The 13125-nt window shown below is 43.9% G+C and overlaps 1 protein-coding gene across 2 annotated transcripts; it reads left to right on the forward strand.

Annotated features, from left to right (window-relative positions):
• The first annotated feature begins 840 nt into the window (after positions 1–840).
• Amer2 (APC membrane recruitment protein 2) lies at positions 841–7930 on the forward strand. 2 transcript variants are annotated; one of them, XM_008824994.2, is made up of 2 exons: positions 847–2390; positions 2754–7930. In XM_008824994.2, the coding sequence occupies exons 1-2, from the start codon at positions 1631–1633 to the stop codon at positions 3623–3625; spliced, it is 1632 nt and encodes a 543-aa protein (XP_008823216.1). In that variant the 5' UTR covers positions 847–1630; the 3' UTR covers positions 3626–7930. The 2 variants fall into 2 exon arrangements, with proteins under 2 accessions (XP_008823215.1, XP_008823216.1); XM_008824993.3 differs by having other exon boundaries at positions 841–7930.
• Positions 7931–13125: the final 5195 nt, after the last annotated feature.

Below are 13125 nucleotides of genomic sequence, written 5' to 3' on the forward strand. Positions count from 1 at the left end.
GAGAGACCCTGTCAAAAAACAACCAACAAAAAGACATAAATAAATAAATAAATAAATAAGTAAATAAATAAATAGAAAAGGGCAACATACCACTGTTAACCCCAAGGCCTAAATATGTACCAAATACATATCATGACTACGGATGCTTCAGTGGCCAACAGCAGTTAAGCCAAAACAGATGGGGATTGGGGTTTCTTCACAATAAGTAACACATAAAAAATAAATACAAACTTGGGAGGCAGAGGCAGGCAAATCCCTGTGAGGTCAAGACTAGTCTGTCTGGTCTACATAGTGAGTTCCAGGCCAGCTGGGGCTACAGGGGGAACCCTGTCTCAAAATCCCAAGCAAAACAAAATCCCCCCAAATAAACACAAAAGGAATAGGAAAAACTGGCATTTTTTGTAATATGTAAATATTTCATATAATTAAGTAATATTTAAGAAATAACATTAAATATTATGAAACATAATGTTTCTCCAAACTTCTTCCTATTCTGCTTGGTTAAGAGAAGTTACAATATTAGCAGTCACCTTCAGTCAGAGCGGTAAGACACCCAGACTTGGGCTGAAGTTTTCCCTGGGACCAGGTTTTCTTTGCCTCTAGACCACCTTGGGTTAAACAGCTGCAGGGACTCCTGGACACTCAAGGGCCCCTGTCTGACTTTTCCTGTCCTATAGGGGAAGAGAGCAAGTGGGCCCTGGGGTGTTGGAGGGCTGTGGATGGGAAGTGACAGGGGCAAAAATATCCACCATCTCCCTGAATACCAAAACAGGGCCAGGCCCAGACCTTCAAGGCCCACCTGTGGAGAGAACCTGAGTCTTCCAAGCTAAGTTCCCAGTCAGTTCAGTCTATTGTGACCAAATGTAGGCTGGGCAGTGACTCCTGTGACTTCACCATCTTGTCACTGGAATTAGGGATAAAAAAACCGTGGCTGTCCCAAAGGACCAGTCAGCCTCCACCCCAGGGACCTGTTGAGCTTTCATTGCTGAGCACTGCTAATTGGTATTTGATGACTGTTGCTTCTGTGACAGGAATCACAACGAAGGGATGAGAATGCAGCCTCAACCTGAAGACCACACTCAGCACCATACCAGACACCGGCGTGGACATATAGGCTTGGTGCCTCCTGGGCTTAGTATCCACATGTTAGCCCCTATGTGAAGGACTTGGGAAAGAGAGGAGGCTGTATGAAGTCCAACACAAAGAAACAGCATTGTTCTTTTGCTGGGCATTTTGCGGGAGTGATCCAAGATTGGGCTCCCAGAGACAGCAAGACTGAAGGAGGGAACCTGAATGTGGGTGTGTCGACGCGATGGGATCTGAATTCCATAACTGTGAGTTTAATTTCTTCAGTCATCTCGAGATTGTGTTAGAAGATCTTGCTACAAGAAAGAAAGAACAGCCCCCGATGCAGCGCCAGGCCTGGAGGGATGGGAGTGGGTTAGGGCATTATATAAGCCTCTGGCAGGAGGGGAGATAGTCCTGTATCTGCGTTGCAGCCGCCGCAGCCCCAGAAGCCGCCGCGCAGCGGTGCGGCAGCCAGAGCGGCTCAGGTTGATTTAGAACGCGGATGACAGTGGCCTGGCGTGAGCCCACGGCTGACGAAAGCTGCTGATCCCGCTCGGTTTCCATGGCGACGAGCAGGAACAGCGCCGGCGAGGCTGTCAGCCGGCGCGGATGCGGCGGCGCGCCCGCGGGGGTCTGCAAGAGGAAGGAGGAGGCCGGGGCGCAGGCCCTCGCTGCAGACATGGACTCGCATTGTGACTGCGCGCCGGAGACGCCCGCCGCAGAGCCGCCGTCGGGGAAGATTAACAAAGCTGCTTTCAAATTATTTAAGAAGAGGAAATCGGGGGGCACCATGCCTAGCATTTTTGGGGTCAGAAACAAAGGGGATGGGAAAAGCCCGGGTCCGACGGGAATGGTGCGGAGCAGGACGCACGATGGATTAGCAGAGGTGGTGGTGCTGGAGGGCAGCAAGAAGGAGGAGCCGCCTGGCGGAGGTGATCGCGGCGGGGGCCGGCCGAACCCCGGGCCCCCCAGAGCCTCGGGGCCCGGCCTGGGCTCCCTGGCCAGCAGCTCGGTGGCCAAGTCCTACAGTTTCTTCTCCCTCCTGAAGAAGAACGGGCGATCGGAGACCGGCAAGGCAGACCCCGGAGAGGCCGGCAAGGCTGGAGGCAAACAAAAGAGGGGGCTGAAAGGGATCTTCAGCAGCATGCGCTGGCACAAGAGGGACAAGCGCGGCAAGGACGCGGAGAAGGCGCGCGCCACCGGCCCCGGTAGCCTCATCCTGCCCGGCTCGCTCACCGCCAGCCTGGAGTGTGTCAAGGAGGAGCCGCCCCGAGCCGCTCGCCAGCCGGAGACGGGCCGGGACGCCCCGCCGCACGCAGCAGGTGAGCCCGCAGGGGGACAGAAGGCGCCCTCCCCGGCGCAGCCCTGCCTCCAGGCCGCGAGCCCAGCCGGGCCTGGCGACCCCAGCGCCCGGGGAGAGGATGCGCAGGGGCTTCGGCGCGCCGAGAAGCCCCGGGCAGCCCTCGAGTCGGGAGCTGGCGAGGTCCACACGGCCGAGGATGCGTCCAGGACAGGTGACGTTCCGATAAAGACCATCCCGCTTGTCGACTCGGAAGGTGGCAGCGGCCGGGCGTCTGCCGTCCCTGACCCTTCCTCTGTTGATCCACCCTCAGACCCATCGGCAGATCGTATTTGTTTGATGTTTTCTGACGTGACTTCACTGAAAAGCTTTGACTCTCTTACAGGATGTGGAGATATTATTGCAGACCAAGAAGAAGAGGCAGGGCCCAGCTGTGACCAGCATGCCCCCAGGCCAGGCAAGCCAGTTGTCTCTAAAAAGAACCCCAGCATGGTGGCCTACCAAGGAGGAGGGGAGGAGATGGCCAGCCCGGATGAGGTGGACGACACCTATCTCCAGGAATTCTGGGACATGCTTTCCCAGATTGAGGACCAAGGACAAGGGCCCCAGGAGGGAGCGGTGAAGGCTGCCAGCACCCTGGACACCAAGGTGGCACCTGAGACCTCCAAAGATGCCAGGTGTGCTGAAGTGGCCAAGGACGTGTCCTCAGTCAAGCGCAGGAGGCTCCACAGGATCCCCATCGAGCTCCATCCGAAAGAGGAACCCAAACACCCGGAGAAGGAGCCCCAAGAAGGCATCCCCAACAGCGACGAGGGCTACTGGGACTCTACCACTCCTGGCCCAGAGGAAGATAGCGCCAGCGGCGTCAAGAAGGCAGTCATCCCCCGGGACAGCGACAGTGGTGATGCTCTCTACGATCTCTATGCTGAGCCTGATGGAAGCCCAGCTGCCCTTCCTGCCACCGAGGACACACCCTGCTTGTCCCGGCTAAAGCCGGTGTCTCCAGGCACCATCACCTGTCCACTGCGCACACCAGGCAGCTTGCTGAAGGACTCTAAAATCCCCATTAGCATCAAGCATCTCACCAACCTTCCGTCCAGTCATCCCGTTGTGCACCAGCAACCAGCCAGGAGTGAGCTGCCCAGAACAAAAATCCCGGTCTCCAAAGTGTTGGTCCGCAGGGTCAGCAACCGGGGCTTGGCTGGGACCACTCTTCGGGCAGCAGCAGCGTGCCACGACAGTGCCAAAAAGTTGTGAGCTCTCCAAAGCTGAGGTAGATGGGCCTTACCTTAAGGAATACAACTTTTCCCTGGAAACCGCTAAGGGAAGCTTGCTTCCCCTAAAGGAGTAATTTAGGACCCATCCTTCTCCCATCAGGCCTAGAAGTCTTTGCTGGAAGACAGGAGGAGAAGGATACCCTGGAGAGGGGGTGCTAAGACCTGGAGTTCCCTCACAAGATAAGTTCCCAAGAATTATTTTCAAGCACTTTTTTTTAACCTTTTAAAAAACTGTTTTGTTTTTTCTTTTTTGTCTTTAATGCACTGAACACTCAGAAGTCACCTTTCCTTGCCTTTGCAGAAAATAAGATTTAATCAAACCTAACTAAAAATCACACCAGGATATTGGGCTGTTCTAGAGTCAAGAGGGCCTTGAGGATGAAGAACAGAGGACACTTGCCTCTCTATCCGGGGGGTAAAAAAAGAGACCCTCTGCTGTATCACAGTGTGGAAAACACCTGCAAAGCTCAAAGAGCCAAACAGCTTTGAAGAGTAGAGGGATCACTGATTGGCAGAAAACTTCCCAAGTTTGAGTTGGCAGATATGCAAATAGGTAAAGATCTATCACTACAAAAACAAAGGAAAGTTTTAGTTTGGCTGGTTTAGATAACATTTGTTTGAGGAGAAATAAAAGGCTCATGATTAGGTTTATGTCTTTTTTTTTTAATTTGTTTTAATTTTTGGATCCATCCCTCCCTCTCAGCGCAAGAATCAGGATCAGGAAAAGATTTCACTATGCCAATTATACAGTATTTTAACATTTGTAAACAACCTTCTCATGTGTAGATAATGCATATTTTGAGTTTATCCCACACTTAACATTTTACAACCTGTCAATAACCTAGAATTTAAAATCTGGCCTGATAGCTGGGTATGATGACTGTCCACAAACCATTGAGGTTCTTTATGTGCTGTAATGGAGCAATGCTGGTTTGGATTCACAGGGGTTCTCTGCGCCTCATTATATATAATAAGTGATGCCCCTGAACAATGGTTTTGCCTGGTCTTTGTTAAGAGTTTATTTCTCACCCCAAGTCACAGATTTCTATTATAAAATATTGAATCTAACCATTCCCCAATGTCAGGAAGTACAAAATGAACACCTCATACACACACGCACACACACACACACAGAAAAATAGTTTTTGAAAATATCATTTGCCTTTTGTAGTATAAACTTATGGCTGAAACGGGTGTGTTCCTCATATGATACTGGCAAGCTTACATATCATAAACATTGTACTAAAATTTTTTTGAGAAGTGGTTTAACTATATATGTGCGTTCTAATGTTTCAGCTGAAACTTTTATGCCTTGGTAGTTTGAATGATAAAGTGAAGCGGTTCCTAGAATGCTGTTAGTGTCTGGTGATTAAACTGATAAGTGTTTTGAAATGCACTTCAGTACACTGAATTCAAAGAGCCAGAACTTATCCTGGGAGGTGATGCATCACATCAGGAAAACGGTACTTATTCCAGAGAAACTGCACATGTGTGAATGACGTGAACACTGGAACTCCAGAGAGATTATTAAGAAATGGACTATTTTGTGTTTAACTTTTTATTTCTATTTTGTAAAGGAAAAAGAATAAGGCAAGTTAAATATATGAAAACTTATTTTAATAGTATGAAGAAAGTAAAAATAATTGACCATCAAAGGAAAATTGATAAAGCATAAAGGAGCTTGTTCCCCATTTTAAATCTGTAGCCGTTCCCTTAGAAGGGGGGCAGATGTTGGCTGCATTCCTTTCTCAGTCACATTACTGGCTTTTATTGTGCTGCCTCAGATCCTTAATGTTATTTCAAAGTACCATTTTAATTTTAAATTCCCTTACGTCTATGGTTGAGGCCCTCCTGCAGTCCTAGCCCTAAGCACTTTGAACCATTATCAGAATTCACACAGGCATCTCCTGCAAGCTCAAGCATTCATCTGGACGCGAACCAGCAGACAAAAGGCACCTCAAAACCATTTAGGTTTGACAATATTTTGAAAATTATTTCTGTCCTTGAGAAGACTTCAAATTTGATTAATATTTATAGACATATTCAGTCTCAAAATGCATTCATTTTCCTCCAGAATTGGAGAGAACATACATTTTATTTCTAGCAATAAAACAAAGGAACTTTCTTGCACTTTTTTCCTGCAGATCATGCCATCCTTTGCACAACTCCTGGGCAGGGCTTTGTTCTCTCATTCATTCAACTGTACAGGAAAGCTAGACTACCTGAGGAATGGATTCAGACACTTTGGGAATAATGAGTTGGTTTCTGAAGCAGCAGAAGCAACTGTTTTGGCTTTCACAGTTTGGGAGCTTATTTCTACACTCACACTACACCGTCCTCTCATTGTTAGTGAAGGAAAATGTTAGCAAGATTTACTGAAATTTCCCCTGTCGATTAGCCAGTTATAAAGGTAAAATATTTTCTTTAAAAAAATTCTTTTCCCCATGCTTTTTCCTGATTTTGTTTTTTACCCTATACCTTTAAGAACTGCACCCCTACCAGTCAAGTGAAGGATATTGCCACTAGTCGCATGTCCTTGGTCATGTGCAGGTGGGATGATGGTCTTTTCCAACCACAGAAAAGGATGAGTTGTTTTCTTATGACAAGGGCTACTTTGCCTCATTTGTGTCCCCAGAGATTGTAAGAAATTTCTAGACTTACATGCCACATTCTGTAATAGCCTAGTAAGGATGTATAGGCCCATCTTTGCTGATTTTTTGAGAAAAGGATTAGATAAGGTTTTTTCTGATAAATATGATTCTAAGATACTCAGTGGGTTAACATCCTTTCATCAAAGAGCTGCCCAGAATTATGGGGGGAAAGCCAAATTGGGTTTTGGGCTGTGATTTGTCAGTTTAATGGTTCTGCACAAAGACAGCTGGACTTTAATGTCTACATCACAGGCGTTAGTCTTGCCTTATGGCTCCTGGAGGCCTTATTCTCCCACTGGCACCAGGGGGACATTTCATTTACTACAGCATTTCAAATAATCACAAGAGGAAATAATTTTTTATTACTACTCCTTACAATAATGGAATGCAGACCATCAGGACTTCTTTGAGCTACATTTTGTACAAACATTATCTGCCTACTTTAATACAAGTATATAGTCAGTGTTTAATCTATGAAGATAATGCCCTGCCCAATTTAAAGGACTTATTCACTCCAGTTTTTCATTCATTGAAATGAATATGCAAATAGCCCTTTGCTGACTCAATGGTTAAGGTCTAAAGGCCACATCGGGTGTTAAAAGTGTTACAAACTCTTTAAACTTTCTAAGAGTCTTCACTTTCCCACCTGTGATTAGCTTGAGGTGGGCTCTTCCTGTTGTGTCAGGAGGTCCTTTGTGTTCATCTTAGGCGCTTGCAGCCCTCACACTTCCCATGTTGTTAGTCAGTCTGGACCCTTGTTAGCATGTTTTATTCCTTCTGGTTTCCAGTGATTTGAAATGTGTCTTGAGTTGGGAACATTTGGACTCAGCTTGCCGTACTTAGCCCCAGCTGAGGTGTGCTCTAGCAGTTGCATGCACTCTGCCTCCCTCCTCGGTGCTAAGAAATTAATTCAAGGATTTTCCAGCTGCCTCTCCTTGCCACCAGGATGACCACTTAGAAAGTTCTGGATGAAATAAGAAAAACCCAAATACCTCAGTTAACTTCAGTTAACCCTGTTTCCCATCCCCAGCAGACCAAGAAATGACTGGGTGATTTGTGTGAACTCAACCTTAGAAATTTTATTTCTACACATATTACATACACAAAAAATACTTATGAAGTAGTGTAAGACCAGTGGGAGCTTAGGCAGAGTGTACCTTAGACACTGCATGGTGGAAGGGGAATTTCAGTGTGTGAAGCATAGTTCTCCCTCAGAGTTATCACCCAGCCCTACTCTCCTGCCCTTTCCTGGCTGACTGTCCTAGAGTGCTTCTCCTGGGGTGATGGTTCAAAGGAGACAGTTTGTTGCAACAATAGCAGCTTAGAAGGAAACTGATTAGCTCACCTGCAGATAATACTGTCAAAAGGTGTTTCAGATTGGAGCTACTAGAAAGGAGTTCCTTCCTGAACTGAACCAGGGAAGAGTAAATGTCATGAAAGCTCCCAGCTGACAACAGCAGCTTTTATGATACGGGCTTGAATTCAGTGCAGCATACATTTCTGGAACATGTACTGTATCTAATAATGATGATGATGATGATGATGATGATGATGATGATAAATCGGTTTGGGGCTTCCATGTAGCTGTGCTATTGTTGGATTTTCTTAATATTCATTAAAACACTTTTATTTGACATATTTTATCTTACTATTTTTTGCATCTGTATGCATTGCTTTTAGTTTGTATGGTAGAGCTGAATGGAGTGAATGAAGCCACAGATCCATTGCCCCACACTTCCTATGCTCTGGCACTGCTGGGGGCTCAGCAAGTATTTGAAGGCATTGGGGGAGGTAATTCTCTCTCCTCTTAGGACATCTTTAATTCAGACTTTCTGTTCTTCCTAACCCTCCATCTCTGCCTCTCTCTGCTTCTGTCTCTTTCTGTGCCTCCCTTTTCCCCTAGCCTCTGCGGCAAGGCTATTAATTGCTTAGTGCCCTGTGGTAACACAAGAGCTAAGAACTCCTGAAGCCATTAACAGCACTTTTAACAGGAAAAGCTAACCTGTGTCTAAGCTGCTGAAATTAGCTTTGTGTCTAAGGGGACACACTTCCAGTCACTCGGCTGCCCTATGTAGTCCCCTGTGCTCATGGGCAAACAGACTGCTTCCTTCTCTTAGGAGAAACCTCTCCTTCCAGGGATTAACATGGAAAGTACAAAGTCTCCTCTCTTCTGTTGTCATGGCAACACTTCTTCCCTGATCGGATTTTGGCCATTCCAGACACGCTTCACTTGTTTTTCTACCATAAGCCTAGACTGGCCTTGCTCTGGGTGCTCTATTTTCATTGTAGTAAGAACATTCGACGTGAGGTCTGCCCTCTTCAATTTTTAAATGTACAATACGGTATTGTTCACTATAGACACACTGCTTACAGCAGACCTCTAGAATTTATTCATCCTGGGGTAAAGGAAACTTTATTACTCATTTATCATCGACTTCCCATGACCTCCCTCAGCCCCTGGCAACCACCATCCTGCTCTTTGATTCTATTAGTTGGACTATTGTAGATAACTCATAGAAGAGGGACCAGGCAGTACTTGTCCTTGTGTGACAGTCTTATTTCACTGAGCACATCTTCCTGATCTATCCATATTGTTATACATTCAGGGTTTCTTTCTTTTTGGCAGCTGACTAGTATTCCACTGTGCTATATAAAAAAAAAATATCCAGTCATGGGTTAGCAGACATGTTTCTACATCTTGGTTACTGTGAATAATGCCCCTGTGTACATGGGAATGGAAATTTCTTTTCAAGATCCTGACTTCAATACTTTCAGATAAATACTCCAAAGCAGAATCCCTGAACCATGTAGTAATTTTAAGGTTTTGAGAAACTTTCATACCATTTTACACCCCGGCCAGCAGCGCACAAGACTCCAATTTCTCATCATCAGCATCACTTGTCTGGTGTCTGTGTAAATGAGACTGGCTGAGTTACCCTTTGCCCTGGTCCAACTCTGAACTCCAGACGCAAGTATCTTCCATCACAAGCCATCCATCCTACCTTCCTTCTGTGGCTCTGAGATCCTGGCTTCTGTTCACTTAACTGACAGTTACTGAATGCATTCCATTGCCAATGACCATGAAGGTGATTTTATAGTTAATTGCAGTAACTCACATAGGCTGTGTTTTGTATAGTTTTGGGACTAATGCTCCATGTTTTGTTTTACACAATTATCTTTTCTGTTCATAAGAAACATGTAAGGTTTGTGTTGGATCCATTCCCCAGAGCAAGAAAATGATGCTTGGAAAGGTTTAAAGTCATTTTAGCCAATGACATCCATGTAGTGACAGGGGCAGCACTTGAGTCAGAAATCTGACTCCATAGCTCAAGGTTTTTGTTTTTTGTGTTTTTAAAAATACTACTAATTTATTTTTTTAGACAAAGTCTCATTATGTAATCACAGTTGGCCTGGAACTCATTATGTAGACCAGGCTGCCCTTGATCTCATAGAGATCTGCCTGCCTCTGCCTCCTGAGTGCTGGGATTAAAGGCGTGTGCTACCACACCAGGCATAGCTCATATTTTATTAGAGATCTTTCTTCAGCCATAAAGCTCACTATTTGAATTACTTGTTTTAAGTAAGAAACTGTTTTAAGTTCTTAACTATAAGAATCAAATTCAGTTTTTACAGTGGCAGATATTACTAAAATGATGACTATTTTTAAAACAGAACTTTATTTTAAAACAGCCATTGATAGCCTTCATAAAAATCTACATTACAGGGCTGGAAAGATGGCTCAGCAGTTGGGAACACTGGTTATTCTTGCAGAGGACCTGGGTTCGAATCCCAGCACCCACATGGCAGCTAATGGCTGTCGGTAACACCAGTCCCAGGGGACCCGACAGCCTCTTCTGACCTCCTCAGGCATTGCACAACAAGGGTACACTTACCTATATGCAGGCAATACACGCATACACATAAAATTAAAAAATAAATAATAAATTAAAAAAAAATCTACATCACGTATACGTTTAAAAGGTTGATTCAGGGGCAAGCAGGTGTTTTCTTACTTACTTGGGTCAGTCAACATATCCCCCAGTTATTTTAGGGTGCACATATAGATTATTTAATCTTATTGCTGTTTTACCAATAATATTTCAGCAATGCAATTTCACTGGGGAATCCATCAGGCTGCTGTCTTGCTTCCTTTCCCTCTAATCTTAGTAAGATGCCTTCCTCAGTATTCAGGGAAAATCAGCTTGAAATTACATCACTATCACAACTAACAAGATTATTTTACTATGATATTTACTACTTACTTTTGGTCAGCTTTTATCCCTGAATTTTAGGCCAACTGTGATGAGGCACAATGGGAGAATTCAATGCTAGCCCTTACCTGACTGACTTGAAAACTTGGAGGATTTTTTTGAAATTGTTTAATAATTAAGTTTCTGTTCTGTGTGAGAATATACATGAAGCCTTGGTTCTTGGTTCTTTGAGACACATTAAACTTTCTCAGACATTTTCAGATTGGGGTCATTTAATAACCTAAAGTAGAAATACTAAAATGTATGTGACCTAACACATGTACGTGTCACTGGCGGGCTGGGGGATGGCCTTGGTAGCCAAGCAGAATTAATGAACCTTCTCAAATGTCTAATAAAGAACTATCGAATGTTTTTATTGCTTCCAAGATAAATTTAGCTGAACACAGATGATCTGATTGATAGTGGTAAATTTATCAAGAATATATGGGAGAATGGCTTTGATGTTAAAGTCCTGTGGTTTTCATTTGTCACCAGTGACTTGCCAGGCCCCTCGTGAGTGTCAGGTGTCACCCGTGTGATTCATTTGCAGGTGCTCAGTGTAATATAAGGAACTGAAGGTTGTTCAACAACAGTGACAAAGAAAAGCCAAGTGAGAAGCTCCATTTCTCTATAAATTTCCTGACAGTCAAGCTTGTCTTTGAGGACAAGTTTTGGCTGCATTATTTTTGTGCACAGGAGGAAAACTGTTAGTAGGTTTATAGATATTATTTTTATAATAGAATGTTAAACTCCCCCAAAACATCAAAAATTTGTTTCCTAGAGTGAACTCTATGTTTTCCAAATCTGCTTTAAAGAACAATTCTAAACGGCAATAGGTCTCTGCTCCTTTACCATTCCAATGGTTTGATGGGATAGATAAATCAATGTTTATATTTTTAAACCTGTAAATATTGTTATTTTGGGTATTTTGTATATTTGTTGATATAATTCCACTTTGTGCATATGTACGACTGTGCATGTTGCTGGTTTTGATAGCCCCGTTTAAAGGATGTAAGCAGCTTGGACTGACAGCACTTTTCTTGCTTTGTTCACCATCTTACAATGGAAATACAATACTGCCATTTTAACTACTGTGTTTAATTTGGTCAATAAATCCTGTTGCTCTTTGAGTTAAAACAAATTCTGTTGGTTGTTATTTCTCCAGGATTAAGTTTATTTCTAGCTTTTTAAATTTTTAGAACATAGATTAATGATGGTGAAGACAATGTGATATGCATGTGTGTGATGTGTGTACATGTATGTGTGTACATGTGTGCATGTGTGATGTGTGATTTGCATGTGAGATATGAGATTGTCATAAGTGATTATGATTTGTATTGTTGTGTGGTTTGGGTGTGTGATGTGTGGTTTTCATGTGAGATATGAAATTATCATGTATGTTATGTGAGTTGCATGTGTGATATGTGATTTTCATATGAGGTGGGTGATTTTTGTGTGTAGGTATGATGGGAAGACCAATGAGAGGCACATGTCTCTTCTCATATTTTGTAAACAACTGAAAATTATTGTTGTCTTTGGGCAACTGCTTTTGACAATCAAAAATCGAGCCTGTTATTCTCACTCTGAGCTGGCTCCTGAGCCTTTTCCTGGGGAAATCGCCAGGCCTATAATCCCCAGATAGGTAGGCTAATGTGTGTGACTCTTAGGTAATAGCCATAGGCATCTTTCCAAAGAGCTGTTTTGTGTTTGGTGATCGGTTTTCAATTCCTCTATCTTGTAGATTCAAATTGATAATATTTGGAGACTCTATAAAAAAAATCATGTGCATATGTACGACTGTGCCTGTTGGTGGTTTGATAGTCACTCTTTTAAAGGATGTAAACGGCTTAGACTGACAGCACTTTTGTGGCATTTTGTATTTGAAAGATAAGAATTGAACCATATAAGTTGTTTGGAAGTACATCTCCCTTAAATAGCTTAAATAGACTTTTTTTTTCTTTTTTGTCATTTTGAGACAGGGTCTCCCTGTAGCCCCAGCTGTCCTGGAACTCAATATGTAGACCAGGCTGGCCTTGAACTCACAGAGATCCGTCTTGCCTCTGCCTCCTGAGTGCTGGGACTAAAGGCGTGCACCACCACGCCCGGCTTTAAATATCCTTCTTTACACACAGATCCTTATAATTCTCTCAAACGACAAAGAAAATATTTGCAGACCATGATGCAGAAGTGATTTCAAAGGAGGATGTGATTAGTCACAGTAACTGTACAACAGGAGAGCCATAAACAATGCTCACAAGTCTCTCCTCCCTTCTGTTCCTTCTTTCCTCCCAGCCTTTTCTTTTCCTTCCTCTTCTCTTTCCCTAGAAGTAATGTGGAAGGCGCTTTGAGATAATGTAGCTTCATCTCCCTTCAAACAGTGAGGCAGTGAGAACGCTAAAGTTCAGAGATGCTAAGAGAACTTCCCTAAAGTATTTAAAATAGGAGAATGGCAAACAATGTCGATGTATCAGTCTTGTTTCTGTTGTTTTATTAAAATATTTGAGGCTGAGTACTTTATAACCAAAAGAAGTTTATTTAGCTCACAGTTCTGGAGGTTTAAGCATATAGCCAGCATCTTC

Source organism: Nannospalax galili, unplaced genomic scaffold, assembly GCF_000622305.1.
Source record: "Nannospalax galili isolate Female #2095 unplaced genomic scaffold, S.galili_v1.0 scaffold488, whole genome shotgun sequence".
NCBI classification, from domain to species: Eukaryota; Metazoa; Chordata; class Mammalia; order Rodentia; family Spalacidae; genus Nannospalax; species Nannospalax galili.

Excerpts from the sequence above, each read along its gene's own strand:
- Amer2 (XM_008824993.3), top strand. The coding sequence starts at position 1,631 with ATGGCGACGAGCAGGAACAGCGCCGGCGAGGCTGTCAGCCGGCGCGGA.